This window comes from Taeniopygia guttata, chromosome 2 (assembly GCF_048771995.1).
Source record: "Taeniopygia guttata chromosome 2, bTaeGut7.mat, whole genome shotgun sequence".
In the NCBI taxonomy this organism is placed as follows: domain Eukaryota; kingdom Metazoa; phylum Chordata; class Aves; order Passeriformes; family Estrildidae; genus Taeniopygia; species Taeniopygia guttata.
The window spans coordinates 142,879,958-142,903,243 of record NC_133026.1 but is presented as its reverse complement, the minus strand read 5'-3'; the positions used below and the strand labels follow the sequence as shown (position 1 = coordinate 142,903,243).

The 23,286-nt window shown below is 38.3% G+C and overlaps 1 protein-coding gene and 1 long non-coding RNA gene across 3 annotated transcripts in view; one reads left to right on the top strand and one right to left on the bottom strand.

Annotated features, from left to right (window-relative positions):
* The window catches only part of ADCY8 (adenylate cyclase 8), a 117,632-nt gene that overhangs the window by 8,794 nt on the left and 85,552 nt on the right, over window positions 1-23,286 (top strand). For both annotated transcript variants that reach the window (XM_030266702.4, XM_004174209.5), the window contains exon 2: window positions 20,913-21,062. In XM_030266702.4, the coding sequence (XP_030122562.2) occupies window positions 20,913-21,062 (150 nt within the window). The remainder of the gene's footprint in view (window positions 1-20,912; window positions 21,063-23,286) is intronic.
* Window positions 21,062-23,286, bottom strand: part of LOC140682480 (uncharacterized) — a 155,627-nt gene continuing 153,402 nt past the window's right edge. Inside the window, exon 3 of the long non-coding RNA XR_012054283.1 lies at window positions 21,062-22,759. This is a non-coding gene — a long non-coding RNA (uncharacterized lncRNA). The remainder of the gene's footprint in view (window positions 22,760-23,286) is intronic.

Genomic DNA, 23,286 nt, shown 5'->3' with positions numbered 1-23,286 from the left:
GAATGGGCTCTGTCATGCTTATCTCTCCAGACAGCCAAGTCTGCTGTCAGAGATACCAGTGTGGTGCTGCTTAACCTAGAACAAAAATATCAGGAACTGTACACAGGATGAAGTGCAACTCCAGGCAGCCATTGGCTGACAGAGGAATGTCTTGTCATACGAGTTGTATTTATTAGCAACTACTTTAGGAAGTGCTGCTATTTGCCAGCTTCTTCTGCTGCAAGGTTTCATGCAGTTAGATCTAGAGGAGAGAGGAAGGCTGCAAAGTTCATTAACTGACCATTGTTTCAGTCTGAAAAGCAGCTGAAGTATATCAGTGAAAAGAAATCAAAATTAACACAAGACATTTTTTTCCACAATCACAACAAATAATTGTACTTCTTCCAAATCGTCTGATGTTGGTGTTAGAATTTTATATGATGCATTAGTTTAAATTTGGATAACAGTATCATCCAGTATAAATTAAATAATGTCTGAGTTCAATAATATAATTTTTTACTTCAATTTTATTTTAAAATTTTGATTTAATCATCATTTACAGTTTTATATTTTCCTCTATCTTTCCTTTCCTTAAAAAATGCAGAAATTCTTCTTTAATTAAATTATGGAAGCATTCAATATTGTCAGAATGTTCATTTTGAAAATCATTTTATGTCTTTGGGTGTATCCAATCTTAAGGCACTATACTAATTTCTCCTTTGTTCAAACTCTCCTGCTTCATTTACCTTAAAACTATTCAGGTATGGAGCTATCTATTCTGTGTTCCTTGCATTAGGTCTGCCACAGTAGAAGGCTCATTCATAAATCCATAACTATCCCCACAGTGCAAAGAAGAAATAATAAAAAAACAGGAAAATTAATCAGCACAGAAAAACTAAATGATATTACATGTAGCATAGATTATACAATTCTGGAGCTAGGATTTTAGGTAAATAAATTACTTAGATCTCAAGGAAGTTATTCAAATAATGGCATAAGATATAGATATACACATTCTTCTATCCCATGATCCTTTTGTCATATGGGAAAGCATCTCCAATGTTTATTAATATTAATAAGCTTCATAAGCATACTAGACAGGGTTATAATTGACACAGAAATCATCCCACATATGCTCAGTATAATTTTTATGTGCAGATATGCATGTTCTTTTAGAGGAAGAAGTAATATTCACCACAGATTTCAGCTAGGGATTAGGAATGAGGATCATACCCATTCCATCACTAAATTAATCATTGGTCTGTGGTGACCCACATACATCTTTATGCATTTCAGAGCTTTATTTGATTTGAAAATTTGCCTTCCTCAGCTGCTGTAATAAGGGACTAATATGTTCAATTGCTTTGAGATTTTTGTGTAAAACATCCCAACATCTTCTATGATGCATCAAAAGAGGAATACTGCATTGACTTCTTTCAGCCATTAACATTTTGTCGAAATATGAATCCATTGAATACAGTAAGAATGCATGCATTTAACTTTATTGTTTCTTTAAAGAGCTGGTTTATAATAATTCTCATCAGAGTTGGAAGGTATGTCCTATAAGGAGAAGTTAAGAACTCTGGTTTTGTCTAGTTTGGAGAAGAGGAGGCTGAGGTGTGACCTCATTGCTCTCCAACAGCTTCCCGAGGAAGAGAGAGGGAGAGAGGGGTGATGAGCTCTTCTCTCTGGGATCCATTGACACAACATATGGGAATGGTTCCAAGCTGGACCAGGGAAGTCAGAGAGTAGACATAAGGATGCATTTCTCTACCCAGAGGGTGTTCAAGCATTGGAACAGGCTCCCTAGAGAGGTCATAAATGCCCCAAGTGTTTCAGTTTTTAAGAGGCATTTGGACAATATCCTTAATAATGTGCTTTAACTTTTGATGGCCCATGAAGTGTCAGGCAGTTGGACTAGAAGGCTGTTATACGTCCCATGAAACTGAAATATTCTATTCTATTCTATTCTATTCTATTCTATTCTATTCTATTCTATTCTATTCTATTCTATTCTATTCTATTCTATTCTATTCTATTCTTTCAGTCTGATCATCAGTGACTCTAATATCCACCTGTACTGAGAAGATGTAAAAGTAGGTGTCATATAGGTGGAAAAGAACCTGGAGGTGCTGGTCAACAGCTGCCTGAATAGGAGCCAGCGTGTGCCCAGGTGGCCAAGAAGGCCAATGGCAGCTGGCCTGTGTCAGCAATAGTGTGGCCAGCAGGACCAGGGGCAGGGATTGTCCTCCTGTGCTGAGAAGTGGTGAGGTCACATCTCAAATCCTGTATCCAGTTCTGGGCCCCTCACTGCAAGAAAGACATCAAGAATTTAGAATGTGTCCAGAGAAGAACAACAGAGCTGGGGAAGGGTTTGGAGCACAAGTCTGAGGAGGAGCAGCTGAGGGAGCTGGGGGTGCTCAGCCTGGAGCAGAGGATCTAGGGGGACCTCATCACTCTCTGCAACTTCCTGACTGGAGGCTGTAGCTGCGTGGGGGTTGGCCTCTTCTCCCAAGTAACAAGAGACAGGATGAGAGGATGTGGCCACAAATTTCCCCAGGAGAGGTTTAGATTAGATAAAAGGAAAAAATTCTTCATCAAAGGATTATCAAGCACTGGAACAGGCTGTGCATGGGAGTGGTGGTGTCACCATCCCTGGAGGGATTTAAAAATCATGCAGGGACATGGTTTAGTGATGGACTTAGCAGTGCTGGGTTAACAGCTGGACTTGATGGTCTTAGAGATCCTTTCCAACCGAACTGATTCTATGATTCTTTATAGTAACTTATTCTTGAAAAACTAAGGATGTAGCATACCTCATAATGGTCGGAGAGATTTACAGGAGATTCCTCCAGGATCTGAAGGTCCTTGAGAGAAGCCAGTGAAAATCCTTTTTTTTAGACTTAAGCAGAACTTAAGTCATATGAAACTTGCCTAAAGGGCTGTACAAGTTTAACTGTTAACAGTTTAACTGCTGTAAAACTTTTTTGACGTTCCAAAATGTAGCCAAATGCCACTCTGACTGATACTAGGACAATTTTCATGTTCTCTGCAATCCTGAGCATAATAGCAGTTTGCTGACAACAATCAGAAGAGAAGAATTTATTACATGTATTTAGTTTGTGCTAATGGAATTGCTTTTGTCTGCTGTGTTCCATTGGCCACCTGAGAGGCTGTAAGAAATGCCAGAAGTACACATGAAGTGTTCCTGTTTTCTAAGTGATGGTACAGAATGGTAGGCCCCATTAATCTTCTTATAATCTTAATAGCTCTTCTTGCTTAGAAATATTTTTTTCAATGACTTATTACTTTCTTCCCTGTAAAAATGTACTTGTGTCTGGTTATTCTTAAGGTACATTTTCTGATGACAACCACTCTTCTTTGCTAACACTGAATGGTAGATTATCTAACACAAGCATTCAGTTACTTCAAATCTCATCAAAACAATAAAATCTAAAGCTTTAAGTACAGAACTCTCCAAGGCAATGTGACTTTGGAGAACAAGTGCAAAAGAATGAACATGTCAATTATTTTACACTCAAGAAAAACTCTCATATACATAAAGATTGATGTAAGTTTAAATTGTACAATGCCCCTTAGACTTGGTACAAAGATTGTTAAGGTAGTTGCTCTATTCCTTTTCAAGCAGTTAACAGAACTTTGCTGGCCACATTGCTTTCCATGACACCAGAATATGCTAATTTCCATACTGAGTTTAAAAATGGTCTATCTAAGTGAATTTATTAAAGAACAATTCTGATGGTGTACAAGAAGGATGAGGGAGAAGAGAGATCATTTTTGGTTTTCTTCTGCTAAGCTTCTGTAGTTTGACTTGGCCTGGTTGATTTTTTTTAATCTAAAAACACTATATATACCCAGTAAGATTTCATATTTAAATTTCTAAAGATTCAGATGACTTCATAGATTTACATATTTTTTTATTATATGATGCAAATACTCAGCAAAAGTAATGCTGTGAAATTTCATGCTTTAGTCCTTTTTCTTTGTAACTTAATTTCAGGCTCAGTAATTACATTTGCAAGTCAAAATAATATTTACTATGTCCCTAAAGTTTGTGTATATCTGAAGATGGTTTATAGGTGCAATTTAAAAATGGAAAACATGCACACCATTAATTAAGAGATGTTTTTTCTAATTAGTATCATTAAATTATAATCTGGAAATCAAACTGTCATATTCTGGATAACAGCAATATGGATTCAGCAGCTGCTAAGAGAGCTTGAAAGGTGCTTAGTCTTTATTACAGAATGATAATTCAAGGAATCTCCGACAAGGAAAAAAGAAAATGTTAGAGCATCCTACAAATAAGGAAATAATTAAAAATCCAAATCATAAACACATAAATACACGGTAAAAAACACAGATTTTCTTGCAGATTTTGTATGAAACTTGTGGTCTCCAAAACATGGAAGGATAGATAATCACAGAAATTATTCCCAGGATAGTCATCTGACCTAAAGCCCATTTTTCAAAATTATCTAGGAACTTAAAAATATATCAAGGTAGTGAGGGAGAATTTCAACACTCCACAAGCTCTGTAAATCACTTGAGTGGTTTTAAGAGTGCCTTGTGGGACTCACTAACCCCACCAAACTCAAGAGAGTTTAATAGTCTTATGTGCAGACAACACAAAACTGGGAGGAGTGACTGATAACAGCAAACGACTGTGCTGCCACTCAGAGGGATCTCAGTGGGCTGGAGAAATGGACTGGCATCATGGAGTCACAGAATCACAGTATCCTTAAGGTTGGAGAAGATCTCTAAGATCATCGAGTCCAGCTCTCAGTCCAACATCACTGCTTTCACCACTGAACCATGACCCCAAGTGCCACACGCACTTGCCTTCTCAACAGTCCCAGTGATGGTGACTCCACCACTTCCCTGTGTGGCCTGTTCCAGTGCCTCATCACCCTTTCAGTAATGAAATTTTTACTAATATCCAATTTAAATCTCTCTGGAAGGCCTTGAGGCTATTTCATATTTTCCTGCCACTTAATACCTAGAGAAGAGACTGACCCACATCTGTTTTTACCCTCCTATGGGGGAGTTGTAAAGAGTAATAAGGTGCCCCATGAGCTGTCTGTCCTCCAGGCTGAGCCCTACCAGATTCCTCAGCTGCTCCTCATCAGACCTGTGCTCCAGCCCCTTCCCCAGCTTCATTCAGCAGAAGGGAAATGCAACATTCTGCACCTGGGCAGGAATAACCCCATGCACCACAACAGACTGGCGGCTTGCCAGCTGGAAAGCAGCTCTGGCAGAGAAAGCCCTGGAGAACCTGGTGGACACCAAACTGACCATGAACAAACAGGCTGAAGACCAATGGCCTCCTGTGCTGCCTTAGGCAGAACATTCTCATTGTGTTGAGGGTTGAGGAAGACAGTCTTTCCCTTCTGTTCCATCCCCCTGAAAACACATCTGGAGTGCCAGGCCCAGTGCAGGATGACCCAGGACAGGAGACACGTGAGTTAGTCCAGAGAAGTGCTATGAGGAGCTGCCAAATAAGGAACAGCTGAGAGAGCTGAGACTGTTAGGACTGGAATGAGAAGGAGCAGGGGTGTATGAGGGGTGGTAATCTGGTAATTATGTATGAATGGATTATTCTAAAGTAAGGAGACAAAGACAAACTTTTCTTAGCAGTGCCCAGAGACAGGATGATAGTCAATGCATGTGAACTGACATGCAGTAAACTCCACTTAAACATTTAAAAAATCTTTTTTTTTTTTTTTTTTACTCTAAATATGAATGAGCACTATTGACAGGTTACTTAGAGATGTTGTGAATATTCTTGGGAATATTCAAAATCTGACTGGACAAGACCCTAAGCAGCTTGCAGGTGATCCTGCTTTGAGGAAGATCTGACAATATGATCTCAGAAGTCCTTTCCAAACTCATTGATTCTGTGATAGCAGTACAGATATTGTTTCAATCATGCAGATATAAAGAGTTCATGAGGATCTAGAGGGCAGAACTAACATGGGAATCCAGACAGAACATGGTTAAATGGTCATGTGCAAGGCACATCTCCTGTGATCACAGGGTGAGACCTGGTTTACATGCTGTGCCCGTTCTAGTCTTCTAGTCCATTCTAGCCCCAAGACATGGGAGGGACTTGCCTGCAGGTCTGTATCACAGAATCAAGTAATAATTTAGGCTGACAAAGACACTTTGGATCATCAAGTCTAACCACAAACTTAACACTACAGAGTCTACCCCATGTCATCCACTCTCATTTCTGCATGAGAGTTATTCTATGGGCTTATCACCATCATATGGTTCAAAGCAACAACCTTGTCTTTCCCATCCCCTTTTACGGACATCAAGCACTGATGACGTGCCAGAGCACAACTGACAGCAAACATCAGGCACATGCTCACTCCGTGCTTATTTTGGGGAACAATTCTGTCTCCACTTCCTAAGTCTTTGCAGTCTGTGCAATATTACAGGTGGAAGAGTTTAAACAATATTAATAATACATCTTTCCTTCTACCAGCAAAATAAAAATTCCTCTACCAGTCCAACCATTCAGTTTCACATGGTGAGATTTCTATGTTAATGTTCAGAGATATAAGTGTGTACATGTGTGCGTGTGTGTGTGTGTGTGTGTGTGTGTGTGTGTATTGTGGTCTCCCTGGGTCTTAGCAGTCTTAAGTGCCAAAGAAAGCTGGAAACAGGTCTGCCTTGATAGACTGACTCAGGCAGTCAGTCTATCAAAGTTAGAACAATGTTTTGAGCAATAGATACTTTCCTTTAAAAAAAAAAAAAAAGGCAGAAACTAACCTCCCAAGAAAGCACGGATGATCTTTAAACATACTGTTTTCAGTCACAGTAGATCCTGCTTATTCTCACTACTTCTCAGGGTAGAGAATTACTGTAAAGGAAAATTTAGAGGCAGCTGTGACACCTTTCAAATATGGAAGGGGTTGCTACAGAGAGGAAGAAATCAATTGCTCTTTGTTTCATCTATGAGTGATCATGACATGATGGGTCAAGTTATTCTAAGGATAGTAGTAGAAATCTTGAAAAAACAACCTAATAACAATATCTTAAATAACCTCATTTTGCTTGGAAGGCTTTACCTTGAGGTATAATTAAACAGTTTAAAGAGGCAATTTTTAGGAGTGATTTAGGTAATATTCAGGACCCTGGAGCATGGGTTAAGTGACTTATCAAGGTCCTCTCATGCCTTATTTTCTATAATTAAATGATATTTGCTCCTAATTTTGACAAAGTGTTCTCACCCCCAGTTTCAAAATACGTAAACCATTTCATATATATAATAATTGCTGCCCTGAGGCTGATGGATTAGTCTGAATTATTTTCATTTATGCATCCTGAAAGCCACAGCTTCAGGTATCTGTGGTTTGCTACAGACACGTTGGATCAAATAATAGCCAATAAAATTGTTGATGGTGCAAGAAAATAACAGAATTTGATTGTCTCTTCTGAGAGAGTAACAATTGGTGGACTGTGCTGCTAATAAAGTAATGTAAACTTTAAAGCCAAAAAAACAGAGAAGAGTGAATCTGCTGACTGAATAGGGGCTACTTTTGCCCATTGAAAAGTATATTTTAGGTCATCATCATCTCATTTTACTTCACCTTTACTCTTCCTCATATCATTAACCTGGTCTGATTTATTTTTTTTCATGGATATATACACATAAATATATTCAGAGGAGCAGTTTTATTTTAGATTCTTTCTATCGTATAAATGTGCATATGCCACTTAATTATAAAGAATAAGAATTTTCCTGGTTGTTCCTACTCTAAGCAAATATTTCAGCAATTGTGTGCACTAAAAGACACATCTCAGAAATCTTTGGGACTACAGCTGACTTTAGGACTATTCCTGGATATGTGGTGCACATGAAAATAATGGAAACAATATAGGAATGCACAAGTAAATATAGAGATTAATTAATACTTGCTGAGTAGCTGGAGCATCATTAAGAGATGGAAGAATCCTGCCTCTAACTTTTCATCTAAATCCATCCTAAACTCTGGGATTGCTCACAGAACATCTTGTCTCTTGACAAGTTTCTCTGTGTGTGACACCCCCAACAGGTGGATTTGACCTGAGGATGCTTTCTGTCACTGCAGTAACAGAGCTCCTTCCGTGGGGCTGAGCATCCCACCCTGACACCAACAGAGAATAGGGCTTTTACTGTGGAACAGACACAAAATATTTCCTTCCTTCTCCAATAACAAGAAAGGCCTTCATAGCAGACAATTTTAACTCAGGGAACCTGTTGGCTAATGTTTTCTTCAAGGGCAATAAACTCTGACCTTGGCAGGATATTTTAATCCCATTTTTCATGTTGTGAAGGGCAATTCAGTCTTTCAGCAAAATGCTTTCATTTACAGACTACAAAATCAGTAGTAGTCATTCAGAGTAATTATGCAGACAATTTTAATGAAATATTTTCTGACAACCATTTCTACTCCTGCCAGAGACATGGGACTCTCTTTGAAAAATGAGTACTTTGCAAATTATGCTGGATTTTTTTTTTCAAGGGGGAGGATGGTATTAAACACACAGGCAAAATACAGTTACTCTTGTTCTTCTTAGTGGAAGTCAGCTGGTAGGTAGGTAGGACATCCTGGGTTTTTCATCATAATAATAATTTTGAGGATGTGCACATTGACAGTGTATGGACTAGGATGCATTTTCTCTAGAAATATCTGGATCATCCCATCCAAATGCAGTGGTATTGCTGTGCTCCTGACTGGACTGGCTCCTGAGCTACCCCCTCACAATTCCAAGTCCTGCAAATGAGTGATGTCTTGTCATCCAGCAAAGAGTTTTTATTGAATACTGAGGCCAGCAGGAGCTGACACCTCCCAGAGGAGGGATTTTGCAGCTCTGAGTGGCAATGACTCTTCCATTCCAGTTTTTTAGTTGAACTGGGAGTTGAGAAGTGCCATATGCTTCCCACATGCTGCAGGTGTGTTCTGAAACTTAAATATCTCTACATAGCCACATTTTCCCTTCTGGGGGTCACCAGACATGTATAAGCTTAAGAAAGGTTTTTCCACACCTAAAAGTCTGAGGTTTTCAAAATGCAGCAGTTGCACTGCTTTACTGCTTACTATATAAGTAAGGAAATATAAAAGATGTGAGGATGGAGTTTGGGGTTTTTCCAAATTCTGCCAAGAACTGAAAATTTTGGCATAGAAACACACACACTTTAAAAAAAAAATAGCACTTCATAAAACAGTTCTGGTCTCCATATTTGTCTTGCTTGTCTCTAGACATTGTTCCCCAAAATTTATATTTTTTATATCATCTTGTGGAGTATTTAGTCACATTATTCTACTTTTATAATTATTATTTGTGTTTTTAATATCATCTTGTGAAGTATTTAGTCACAGTGTTCTATTTTTATAATCAATATTTTTCTCCTTGAAAGCAATAACTGGCATGATTTAGAGTCCTTGTCTCTTTTTTGTAAGCTCTGTGTGAAATACTATATAGGAACATGTGTAAAATACTGTGTAAAATACTATATAGGAAGGTAAGAAAGAAGACCAAAATGCCTGGGAAAAGTAATTTATGATACTACTACCCAGTGTATTTATTGGAAAAATATTTTAGGCTTGTACTCATATAGTGATTAATCATGCTGACTTTAACAAATGGATGTGAATATTCATGAGGATGACAACATGGAGAAGTCATTTGAACTTGTTCTTCTTTTTACCTAGAATTTAATATAGATTACATATGTAGTTACTGTACAGTGTCGGCTGTATATCAACTAGTGAGTTCAAAATGCTGTCTACAGACATGGCTTTAAGTGCTTTCAGCACCACACTTTCTAAACAAGAAGAAAATAACTTGAACAATGGAGCTTGGCTGGGGCCTTATTTAACTTTAAGAATAGAAAAATTCTCTTCTCTTTTTATTTTTAAGTTTGAAACAATCTGATCAATGCTAACTGGCTGAGTGGAAGAACTTGTGCAGTAAGAACTGATTTCATCCTTGTAGGGATACCAAAATATTCAAATTTTTATCAGGAAGGAGCCATAAGTGATTCCTTAGGATATCTAAAATGCTTTGTTTTACTTGTTGTGATATCTAACATATCAAAATTGTTGGAACAGACTGCTTAAAAAGCCATCAGGGCCAGGATGAATAGCTCCATCAAACAGATGGAATTGGGATCAAGTGTTAAATTCAATGAAGTGTCTCACCCTATCATTACCTGTGACCTTTCTCCTTCAACCCTTTCATAATTTTACTACTAGAACTATCTGGCTTTCAAAAAATATTAACCGGTTGGAAGACCATTTTATAAAACTGATAGGCTTTGGTTTTAATTTTTAAAGCTTAGAAGTAATGGTCTCTCCTTTTTCTGAAATTCCAGGAAGAAATCAACTTTATCAGCTAATTCTTGGCTGAAATTATGAAATGGTTTTTGTGCACAAAACACAGTGTCATCAGCCTTGGTATTCATACACCAATATGTCCAAAACCAAGTGCTTTCTTTTCAAGCACTGGTCTGTTTGAGTGCTCCTGAGAGCACAATATTTGTGTATCCTGACTACAGCAATATTGACTTAAATATAAATCTGTGAGCTAAATGCTCACTAAAACCAAACACTGCTTTGCTCAAGAAAATTTCCTTTTGAAGACAATAATTTTCTGTGTGAACAGGTAAAGACTGATCTTGCTCCTGAGTGGATTCCTTTACACAACCCAAACTGCAAAAATGTCCACATCATTCATGGCTGTGCATTGGATCAAACCCTGTACACAGCCATCCTTATGTAAATCATCTGAGGGGCTTCTCTTGTTAATGTTCATCAAGTTTTAACAGTCTCCAGCAGAATTCCTTGTGTCAGCAGGATTCATTATTCAACATCAGAGACAGAGGTTGTTTTGCTTTGTGTCATTTATTTAATATTCCATGAACAGACCAGTTTCTGTTTCTCGTGCTTATACAAGCAGGGAGAACAAAGGCATGGCTTGTATTGTTAGGCAAGGAGAATTTGGCTCACAGTAAATATCAGGGTTTGAAGTTAATCCCATCCTTGTTTTAAACCAGAATAAGCAACTGCCTTCAAAGGAATTAGTCCTAAATCACACCACTGTCAGTGCAAAATGAATCCTGCACTATATGTCTCGTCTGCTAGCAAAGTGTCAGGAGAAGCCTAATCCTTCATTATTTGTCTCTGGTATATTCTGTCAGCCAAGGACTGAATCAACTCTTTCCCACAGCACTCTCTGTACTTTTGATGTCAGTTTGACTTCTTGTAGCTCACCACACTGAAGCGTTCACCATGACTAATAGCAGAAAAACACCCACAGGTTTCACAAAGGAAAATGTTTGTCTTCGCCTAACTCTCTGAGATAAAGTTTTAATCCAACAGGTCTGGAATGTTGTAACCTCTCTTGGCTTTTGTCTGGTACATTTCCATTTGCTCCCATGTCCTTTCCCTATTTTCTGTCCAGGATATCCCCTAAATGATAGTTTAAAAAGTTTGAGATAAAGTAGACTTTAAAGAAAATATCAAATAACATTAGATATCAATAAAATTCCTGTTTAACCTTGAGTGACTCATGTTGTCTGCTGTGCCTAAGACATGTTCAGTTCATCCCTGGAGGGCAAAGTCTTCTGGACCCTATTACAAATCCCCAGCTATCCTAAAGCTTTCCTTTCAAGTTCATCCAAATCTTCATGGACTCTCCATTTCCTGAAGTCTCCCAAGGACCTCAGCACTGGTTCTCAGTGTGGTTAAGGATGCCTGAAATTCTGCATACACTGAAGTCAGACTACAACCACTTCTTTTAATATCCCCAAGATTTCTCTGAAGTAAGTGTAAGTCTCATGTTTACAGCTCAACAGGGACAGCTAAGAAAATAGATGTTTGAGGCTTTTTTTGTTTTGGGGTTTTTCAAGGTTTTGCTAGGAAAGGAGTCTAAAAATAGAATTGTTGAGTTCTGTATTTTCCTGGTTTTCAGATCATCACAGTCAGCAACAACAGGAGTTACCAAGGGAAAAAAAATAAAGTCAGGAATATCAATTTCTTTTATTGGAGCTTTCTGGTCTCTTTTTAAAAAATAATTTTAAGTGGAAGCAGAGCAGCCATGATGAGAAATTTGGAGGAAGAAGATATTTTCCATATTATTTCTGGTCTAGCAAAGCTAAAACCTGATCTGGGGACTCTAAATTGATTCTTGCTGTCTCACATATCAATCATCTGTAAATTCAATGGGCAAACTCCCTCACCAGTGACACCGATGCAAAATGGCAGCCACTTATATGTGAAACTGTGGGGAAAATGTAGCTTTGAGATTGGTCTGCTGTAAAAAATGCTAATAATAAAGTGTAAAGAACATTTGTTTCCTTCAATTTTTTGGTCTTTCTTTATTATTAATATTATTATTTTGGGTGAATAGTTAAAAAAAAAAAAAACACAGCTGTAAAGGATAGTTTATTTGCCAGTAGGTATCACTGATTAACACACAAAGGTAATTATTAGAGCTTCCTATCAGAATACAAGCAGGTTTTGAAGGCTTGTTTGGAAAAGTACACTCAACACTGTGAAATCCCTCATGAATTTTTCATTAGCAGTATTCTCAGTACTACTGCAGTTAAACTAATTCACTATTTAATAGGTATTAGTCTCACTCTGACACAGATTAGAGTGGATTTCATAAGGTTGTCTATTTCTTGATAAAGAGTTTGAGTATAATTTCAGATCATTACATTTTGCTATTTATTTTTTTCCATTTTAATATCAAAAAGGAAAAATGGTTTGCAGAATCTTACTTCTTTCTTTGTCCTATGGACATGGCTTGGTAATACAGAGGAAAATACATGCAACCTGGCCTAACATAACTAGAAAGAATAATGAAAAGCTTCTCTTGTTGTTAGAGCTCTGTAGAATGCACCAAGGCAGGGTCATCTGCACAAAAATTATGACAATTGCCAGTTCCAGTGGGAAGAGACATAGAGTATGTTATGCAGGTAACTTCTGGAACATGAATACAATTCATCAGATGAAAAGAACAATGATGTATGCCAGAAAAGAGGAACAGTCTACAAATATAATTATTGATGCTCACCATGTTTTGACATCTTACTTTGGCTAAGAGCCATTATCCAGAGCAATAAAAACAGCTGTGCAGAGAAACACCCCAAAATACTTAGCAGAAACACACACTATATACTTCACTTCTCCTTAAAATATAATGAAACTCTTTCCAATGCTGTGAAACAGCTTTGATGTGTTGGTTTTTGTTTTTGTTTTTGTTTTTCTCCAATACTCCTTGGAGGTTGCATCAACTAATAAGGGATCTACTAGGATTTCTTCTGCTTTGGCTATCTGATGTTGACTTAGGTAACACTATTGTAATAATTTGAATAAAATTTCCAGAAGTGACTTTCTCTTTAGGCATCCTATTTTAAGTTGTCCAGGCTCATCCTAAACTCAGTGATGCTTTCAGACTTTTCCAGATGAAGTGTCAGCTGGAATTTTTTGTCAGTTAGATGATGTTTGATGCTTGGTCCTAAAATGCTGGCACATTTCTCTCTCTCTCACATTTCTCACACTTCTCTGGAGAGCATGTTCCAGGGCCCAAACACCTTCTGGGTGAAGCACCTTTTCCTAATATCCTGAACCTCCCCTGGCACAGCTTCAGGCCATTCCCTTGGGTGTTGTCACTGGTCAGGAAAGTGATGAGACACTCCTCGTCCTCTCGTGAGGAAACTGCAGACTATGATGACATCTTCCCTCAGTCTCCTCATGTAACTTCAGCTGCTCCTCGTATATCTTCCTCTCTAGGTCCCTCACCATCTTCATAACTCCCTTTGGGCATTTTCTAATAGCTTTATATTTTTCTAATATCTCTGGTGCTCAAAACACAGGACTTGAGGTGAGGCTGCTGCAGTGCAGAGCAGCACAGGACATACCCTCTCTTGCCAGCTGACAATGCTGTGCCTGATGCCCCTCAGGACACTCTTGGCCCTCCTGGCTGTCAGGGCACCTCTGACTTGTGTTCAACTTGCCATCAACCAGGAACCAGGGAAAACTTAAGAGTCAGACAGAGCCTCATGAGTCTGAAATATGGAAGTGCAGGAAGAGAAACAGCTGCTTTGAATTCCCCTCTGAGCAATGAACTGGGAAATACTATCTATTTCTTTTCTAATTTTCCCTGACTGCCACAGGCTGCTTCCAGTGTTCTCTACTGCACAGGATGCTGTGCTGTGCCTTGTTTTTTGCTGGGTTTTTTGTGTGTTGGTGCAGGATCTACTCCTGGTTAGACAGCACACAGAACTTATATGTGCTGCGGTTTCAAGGTCACATGTATTTTGAGAAGTGACTCCTGTCTGAGCCCTTTATGTTAACTTTTAAACACACCAAACAAGGTGATTCTTTTTGTCAATGAAATAATTATGTCTGAAGATTTGTCTAGATTTCTCCTCGTAATTGCCCTGCAATGCAGCTATCTCAAAGCAGAGGAAAAAAGTACCTAACTAATGCACAGGAAACACTGAATGGAGAAAGTTATTCACGCCAAAAAGATAAGATTGTTTTTTTCTAAATGGGAACATTTTAAACATCTGGAGGTGACAGCATTCTGCATACAAAATGATAACAAAAGGGTGCTGTGCTGCTCAGTGAACTGGAGATGTGATCACCAGATTTCTTTGCATAGTTCAGGATCAGTTCCTAGTAAGCGTCAGAGAGTTCAGCTAAACACCTTATAGCCATGGAAAAGAGTTTCTAAAAAGTGAAAGTCATTTTCCCATCCCTGTTCATTCCCCTCTATGCATGGGCTATGACCCTGCCACTGACATTGTCCCAGTCATGTCTAGTCACTTTAACATCTATAAAAAGAAAAGTACCAAAAAAAGAGTATCCAAAGTCCCAGAATAGATTTATTTTATTATTAAAATTATTCCTGAACTTTAAATTTTAGGCAACTCAAGGGGACTAGGAGGAGATATGTTGTAACTTTGGGTCTGCTCGATGGCACTAGCACCTATTTGACTGCCTCTGCATCCCTCACTTATGTTAGTCTTTATGTGTCTAATATGATATATAAAATTTTATGATTGATATGATTTTCTTGGAACATCTTTTGTATCACACCATGTTGCAAAAGTTTTGGCACAGTTGGTAGCTCACTTACCAAATTTGCGTGGCCTTAGCTATTTATAAGCAACTTAATCAGACAATTAATTTTCTACATTTCTAATTAATGCAATGGGTGGAAGAACAAAAAAGGTTACAGCTATTTTTTCTAATAAGAACTCACACTCCTAAATACTAAAGATACATATTTTCAAATACTATCTTGAACTGGAATAATTGACTGTATGCAAACATGTAATTGTTCAGGGGGAAAACAGTTTTTGTTTTCATGTTAGGATATTCTGCAACAGGATGGAGAGAACTTTGTCTGAAACCAGTTGTTTTCATTGAAGGTAATATAATAATTTCTTGTTGTACACCCTATGATTTCATAGGGCCAACCTGCTCGCAGGCTGCACATTTCATGCACCTTTAAGGCCAGACTGTTCCTAAGCACACAGTGAAGTCCTCTAATGACAGCTCTGGTAGTAGAAAGATCAGGCATCCTAAAAGGTCTCAGGTCTCCTAGAGGCATAAATAAGATCAGAGTCTTTGAAGAATCAGCCAATATTCCTATGGGTGTTGTGCACAGCTGAACCACAAAATTCTGTTCCAAACACGCGATCAGATGGTGACACTGGTACAAATGGCTTTTTTCACATATAGCAAATCAAGGGTGGGTGGGGTGAAGCTGTTCTTAGCCATCATAGTCTGTGCTTGTCTAACTTTACCATAAATAAACATTATGCTCTTCTCCATCCCTGTCTTCGCAGGGGCGTGGTATATTTCTGTCTTTCAGTAAAGTACACGTAGGTCTGATTAAAGAGTAGCACTCACTCCAGCTGTGAGTAGGAGTTAAACATCTGTTGTACTTATGCATTGGAAAATAGAGAGGATCAGGGACAGCTGAGTTTTCTGGAAAGTCATGGCAGCAGTTTGGGAACCTTTGTGTGCCAGATTAGTTTCCAATAAAAGTTAGTGAGGAAGCACCCCAAACTAAAACAAACAAAATTGCCTCTATCACTGCCAGGAGAATTTAGCAGTTAGACCCAGGAGAAGTCAGAATGACTGAACCTTAAGAATAAAAACACTCTTTACAAGGTGCTTTAACAATAAGGCAGCAATGATTTCCGTTTAATGAGTTGGTAGCAGTGCCAGCTATGAATGTTCACATGCTTCCCCTTCCTGTGCAGGCTGTGCTGTGATCTTAATCAGACGATTGCTTTGGATACGGCCAACACTAAATGTTTGTTTTTTAAGTTGGCTACATTCCATGATATAGTTCACAGCATGGTTCCACAGATATTTGATCTGGCACAGCAAAGGGGAAGCTGTACTGAGGGATCAAGGTGGGCATAAGGTAGTACAGAGAAACAGGTACTTACTAGTTTCTCTGCCAAGAGCTTTGATTCATAAAATCATACTCTCAGTGGGAGAGAGAGGCTTGCTGCAGCCCAGCAGTGAGAAAGCCATAGAGTCTGTGCTGCCAGATGTTCCTATTTTAGAGAAAGTGGAACATTTTGGTCTTGTGCAACTCTCAGTCCATTCCTGGTGATAAATTCTTATAAGAGCATTTATTTTCCCTCAAATAACCCAAACAAGACAGTGATTGAGAAGGAAGAGAGTGTTTTCTGAGACATTTTAATTACAAAAAACAACCTCGTGGTGAACTTCTATTTTTAGTTAAACAACTAACGAAGAATCAAAATGCTTCTCCAAACTTAATTATCCAATAATAATTACCATAACAACCAGTTCTTTATGTGGCACATGCTGAAAACACTTTCTAAGAAGCACAAGTTTGCCTTCCCCGTTTTTCCAATACAGAAAAGAAATACTCTAATCTGTTTCTAAAGCCCTGAGAATGTCTAGCTGGTGATTTCATTAAAAAACACTTTACTTCTCGCACGTGTTTGGGTGACATCAACGCCGACACTTCTCTGCTTCTACGTGGCAGAAAAAAAATTGTCTGCTGAAGAGGTTAATAATAGGTTTGTTTCTACTAAACATTCTAGAGTGTATTTCTGTACCTGAGGTAGTAACACACACTGTCCTTCTGGATTTCAGAGTAATTTCAGCTTTCTCTCCTCTGCCTCCACTGTGCTTTCCATGTGGATATATGCTGTTGTTGTCTCAACTTCATGATGAAGATTGCCTGCATCAGTTACAGTCTTTTAGGGCTATTTACCAATCAACATATTTCCAATCCCTTTGGTTTGTTGAATGCTCATATTCACTTTTCCTCAGGTTATGTGTTCTTTGGAAGTGCCTAACTCAGCCAATCACTATACACTCCGCAAATGTCTGTTAATTGCTGGCCTTATGGCTCTAAATTCCCTGATGGGCAACTGTATATTTCAAAAAGAGAAATCATGGTAAGACTAAAACACAGTTCAGTTATGATTTTTGAAGTGTTGAAACTTCTGACATTTGCCAAATCTTCTTTAACTTGCTTCCAGTTATTCATAAGCTGATAGGATTCTATGTACACTCCTAAGGAAGGCCAACTCAATTAGGTGTTCTTAATAGCAGAAATGTCTAAAAATTGTTGTTGTGCTTAGGCCAGTATCTCACCTGTACCCCAAGACACCTCTGGTGTTGAGGTGACCCCGGGATTGTAAAAGTCCTTGTTCTCCCAGCCCGTGCAGCCAAAGAAGGCGCCTGGAATGCATAGGATCAGCTTCTCAAGGTTATTTTTCCTTGTCTATAGCATTCTTTCTCTGACCTGTTGAGCTCTGTCTTAGCAAGTTGGTCATGGCATTTTGTCCACTCCCTAGGGCGGTGTTTACATTTTATACCAAAACCTACGTGTACTATGTTTACAATAATGTACCAATATCTATCATTTATGTTAGACAGTGTGTCTCTACCCTAAACCAATAGAAAAGTGTCACCATCACACCAAGACATTGAGGACAAGACAAAGGAGAAAAAGGTCAGGACATGCCCAAATCCCTCCATCTTGTCCCCTTGCACCCCGTTCTAAAAAAGCCCCAAAATTCTACTTTTTCACCCTGTGTTTATTCAACTACCACACTACTCAAACCCTTGTGGCTTGTAATTCCTCATACAGAATTGGCAGGTTTTTCCACAGGCTAAAATCAAAGCCACAGCTGTTTTTGACTTCATGCCAAGGTCTGAGCCTGCCAGGGTCTCGAGACAGCCAGGGCAGCCAGAGGGATGTCCTGGATTCCCACATCAAGTCTTACATGTCTTTTTTATTCTTTTATTAACAAGAGCTCCAGATTAGTATGCCTTGCAAGTCATAGTGCTTTACTGTTTGGAATGGTTTCAGACTACCATGTGTCAGGAAAGTCGATTCTGCCCCTGCATAAGCTGTTGTTTTACCTGTAACATGTTTTCCATTATTCCCTTTGTTCAAATCAAATTAGGTACTCATGAAATTTAATTGAAAGACAAATTCTAGTGCATTTGCTCTAAGGAGATCTGCTGAAGTGAGTGGAACAAGTCCTGAGCATTAGCAGAGATGGGTGACTGAACTGGGCTCATGAGGAAATTGCAAATGAATTTGCAAGCAAAGGTGGCCAACTTGTCACTGCTTTCACTGTTGAAATGCACTTTTCAAATGTTCTGGAGGAATAATCTTCTTTTTCACCCTCTAATCTAACCTTCCTAGTATGTGTGAAAATACAGTCCAGGTCAAAGTTAAAAGTCAGTCAAAAAGGTTTGAAAAGTTGACTCCTCCAACCTCCTGCAGCTGATTTCAGTTGTCTCGCTGAATAATTCAGTTCTGAAGTAGTTCAGATTGAGAGTCACAATCTCATGTCTGCTCATCATACATCTCTTAGCAGCTTGCACCAGAAGGAGTTATTTCATAGAAAAATTACTGCCTTTTTTGATTTATCCTGGAGCAAAGATAGAGAGTGTCTTGGGGAAGCTGGCTGGTCCAGGGCAACATGTCTCCAGTAAAACAGGGTATAGTAGAGAACAGGAGAAAAGCAGAAAGCGTAAACAGACAATAGTGATACAGAGCAACTAAAGAATCTCAAATTCCTCCCTTTTAAAAAGTAAAAGTAAGGGGTTATGTTTTAAGATAGTAAAATCAGGAACAGTGATGAGCAAATTAATTGGAAATGGTTTCTCACTTTATAAACATGATGCAACACTTAAAAAAAATGATAAAACTGTGAATGAAAGGAAACAAAAGGAAACGTTTTTATCAAAAAAGACCTAATTAAATTGTAAAAAATCTTTATTAATGAGTGTACTATTAACTTAATAAAAGCATGAGGAAAAGTTGTGCAGGTGCACTGAGTCCACCACCTCCAGCTTAGAGGATCCTGGAAGACAGGGAGATGCAAGGATAATGCTAATCATGCCCTACTTCTCACAAGCCCTGTCTAGACATCTACTTCTGGAAAAGGTTAAATAAAACTACATCTGGAGCCAGGATATGCATTATTATTTAATCATGGCACATAAATTGCAAATTAATTCCCTGTACTATAGTAGAACAATACTCCAGATTTAGAAATACGGGAATATATAAAGCTGAAGTTTCTGCCAGATGCTTTTGGTCTGATATCAGATCTCACTTTCAAACCCATATGACTGTGGGGAATGAGACGTGCAGATCTGAGTCAAAGCATCATAATGATGCTGAGATCAGGGAGTCCTCTATTAGGACAAACGCTTGTATCCCAAAATGTTCAGCAATCACAGATTGCTGGAGTGTTCAAGACTGTTTTGACAAAACATCACTGAATGCTTGCTGTACTTTTGTACACAATATCTACTGTTTTATCCTGCTACTCCTGCCTGGGCATTCTCTGATTTCCACCAACAGAGAGAGTATCCTGAATGATGAACACTTGATTTGCCTTCTTGGTGTGTTGTTCTGGTGTTGTTGTGATCCTGTATGTATCACCCATTGCTATCAAAGCCTTTGAAATCTAAACTAATAACAAGGATGAGATATAGGATAAAGCTACTGAGGCTGCAGAAATTTTTCCTGTCTCTGGTGCAGTCAAATGTTGCAAGTTTCTTACTCACTTTCTCAACCAATCCTCACTTCAATGGTGTTGATGTGCCCTGCCTTACAAGCATGCAGAGCACAAAGAGAGGTCAATGACAGATAAATAATTCACTGAAATTTACACTGCCCATGGATCCACTCCCCTTTGGCTCTCTTGAGTTCATATGGAAAAGGAAGAATCTGTGACACACCTTCTACAAGGAAAAACAGTTCCGCACTTGCATAGATTCCAGGACAGAAAAAGTCTGTGTACACAGGCATTAGCTGTGCAAGTATTTGCTTTTTTTTTCAGCTTCCTATGTCGAATGGCTCAGAATTCAGATTGTGTAAATTTATACTTTGGCATCAGCTGAAAATTAATGTTGATAATACTACAATAAATATTGTCACTGATATTAATAATACAATAAGTATTATCATTGATATCAATTAATAACTAACAAATATTCTTTGTTTTCTTTAATATGGCTTGCTTCCCAAACTAAAGCTATGGAGCAAATGACAAAGTTTCTCTTGTAGAAGAGGCAGTGCAAAACCAAATTGTTAATTACATTTGTAATCATTCCTGGCTACAGCTCTGTGAGTCAATTTTTGGAAACATAATTTGTGGTTCAACCAGAGTTTAATGCCCCCAAATACTGCACATATCATCCTCAAGGCAGAGACAATTTACAAAGTTGATGTCTCTACTTAAGATCCAAGACATTCTTTTATGCAAACTTTCCTAACTGCTATTTTTGCAGCCTACAAAGCTGTCTTCATCTCTTTCATTTTTTTAAACAGATATTTTTGCTTCTGCTGTCTAATCAAATGCTGTTTGTCGTTCCTTGCAGATTGCAGCTCAGGCAGTGTTATTTATGTGTATGAACACTGCAGGAATCTTCATCAGCTACCTATCAGACAGAGCCCAGCGCCAAGCCTTCCTGGAGACCAGGAGATGCGTGGAAGCCAGGCTGAGACTAGAGACAGAAAACCAGCGTCAGGTATGGCTGCCAGGAGAAACATGCCTGGTTTTGTATTAGCTGACATTGATAATTGGACAAGAGCAGACTTTTGTAGCCTTGTTGGCTCCAGTGTGGTACCACCTGATTTGGGCAGGTTAAGTGAGCTTTATGCTGTTACTGTGCTGGTGTGTATGGAGTTGATGTGGCATCTAAAAGATTTCCCCTAGGAAACAGGATGAATAGAGTGGCTGTTCATTCTCCTTTCCCACAGAAAAGGCCATCAAATGAAACAGCACCTGGCAGGTCTTTAAAAATTTCTTCTTTACACAAGAGGATTTAAGTTGGGGAACTTCTTGTTTCAGAATGCTGTAGATATTAAAACTTGTGTTAGTCAAGTAAAAGATACTCCAGAACCATCTGGATGCATTCCTTTGCCATGTGGTCTGGGATGGCTCTTCCTGAGCAGGAAGGCTGGACCAGATGACACACTATGGTCCCTTTCAATCTGACTGCTTCTGTGAGAATTTCAAAACTAAGCAAGTTCGTGGAAGTGAACTTTATCTAGGTAGAGAAAATACTAAAACATCCATTCAGGCTCATAGATGGATTTTTGCAGCTACAGCCAAGTATCACTGTTCTGTTTCTCTGTTCTTAAACTCTTCTCAAAAAATCAACCTTTGGCCAATCTGTGTAATAGCATACTGGGTTAGGGGCACTTTTGATCTGAACAGGTATGGTTGATTTTAGGTAATCATCTTTGGTGATCCAAAATAAGTATTGAATAAAAAGAAGTTTGCTGCTTATTATTTTGCACCAAGGGAGCAGCACCAGTATCACATATGTTACATTGCTCTATCATTCTAAGATGAAATTAGCCTTTCATTTTGCCCTGCTGTTTAAATATGTATATGACTTCTCAAATTTATTTCATTTGCCCCCTGAAAGTCATACTCTTATACAGAGTTCTAGGAAGATGTTCGATTCTGCACTTTACTGACTAATGACTCAGTACACATGACTGTGTTGAGTAATGCCAGGTGTCTCTGCCAGAACATCTCTGCAGCCATTGCTGACTGAAAGGACTTTGAGGGATATTATCTAGGATGCTCTGATCTTTTTTTTTAACTGCAGGATCATATTTTCATGCCTTCTGGGGATTTTGGACTACTTGGGATTTTTGGGTATTTGGAGCTTTTTCCTTTTCCTTCTTGCCTTATTTTTCATAAACCATGATTTTGTAAGCTTTACTTTGACCATTGTTTTCTGGAGTTCATTGTAAAAAACCTTTTATCACTAACAAAATCTTTCCTTGTTCCATATTATTCTGAGGTTTTCCCATTATAATTATTTTATCCTCTCATGTAAAATGAAGGTAGTACAAAGAAAAAATATTTTGAAAAATCAAATTTTGCTGAACTTGTATTATCTAATAGGAAAATGAAAACAGATAGGTTCCATTTGGGCAGGCAGAATTTTTTTTCTTTTTTCTTCTTTTAGAGGGCAGAAGTAGTGGTTGGATAAGAAATATTTGTTTTTATTAAGTCAGGTTTAACTGTGAATTTTGTCTTGGCCACTTGCTTTGCAAGGTTTCAGGACTGTGTTGTTCTCTGAAGGCAGAACTTCCTAGAATGTTACCTCACTGCAGTTGAGATTCAGCTATAACCAAAGTAGTGTGTCACAGGCATCATATGGCTGGAAATGCATAAGGGGAAATGTCCTTGGGCCAAGGAAAATACCTACAGGAGAAAAATACAGACAAAAGGACATCAAATGAAAGATCCCTTCTGAAACTTAATTTATAATAAACTAGCTCAAAATCTTGACATATTATTTTATGGTCTAAAAACAAAACATTTTGAAATATTTCTGATTAATTTTCTTGGAACTTTGTAATTTTGCTAGTATGCACACTTCTATATATGAGAATATTTAATAAACTTTTCAGCTTTCCATTTGTATTTGGAACAACAACATTAAAAAAAATATTCCAATACTGGAACATTTTGAGGAATGGAGAAACTGTTTCCCTCAGCATTCTATTTTTTTTTCCTTTGTTTCTGGAATAGCATCTCATTTACACAATTTTTAAACCCATCTGCTTTAAGAAGACTGACAAGGTCACATTTTAGGTGACCACTTTTTTTAGCAGCTTGCTCATGCTCACTTAATGGGTACACAGGCAGTAATTCAGTGACTGCTAGCATTTTTCCATGTTGAGGAAAAATATTGCATGATAAATTGTAGTTCAGATTAATGTAAAAAA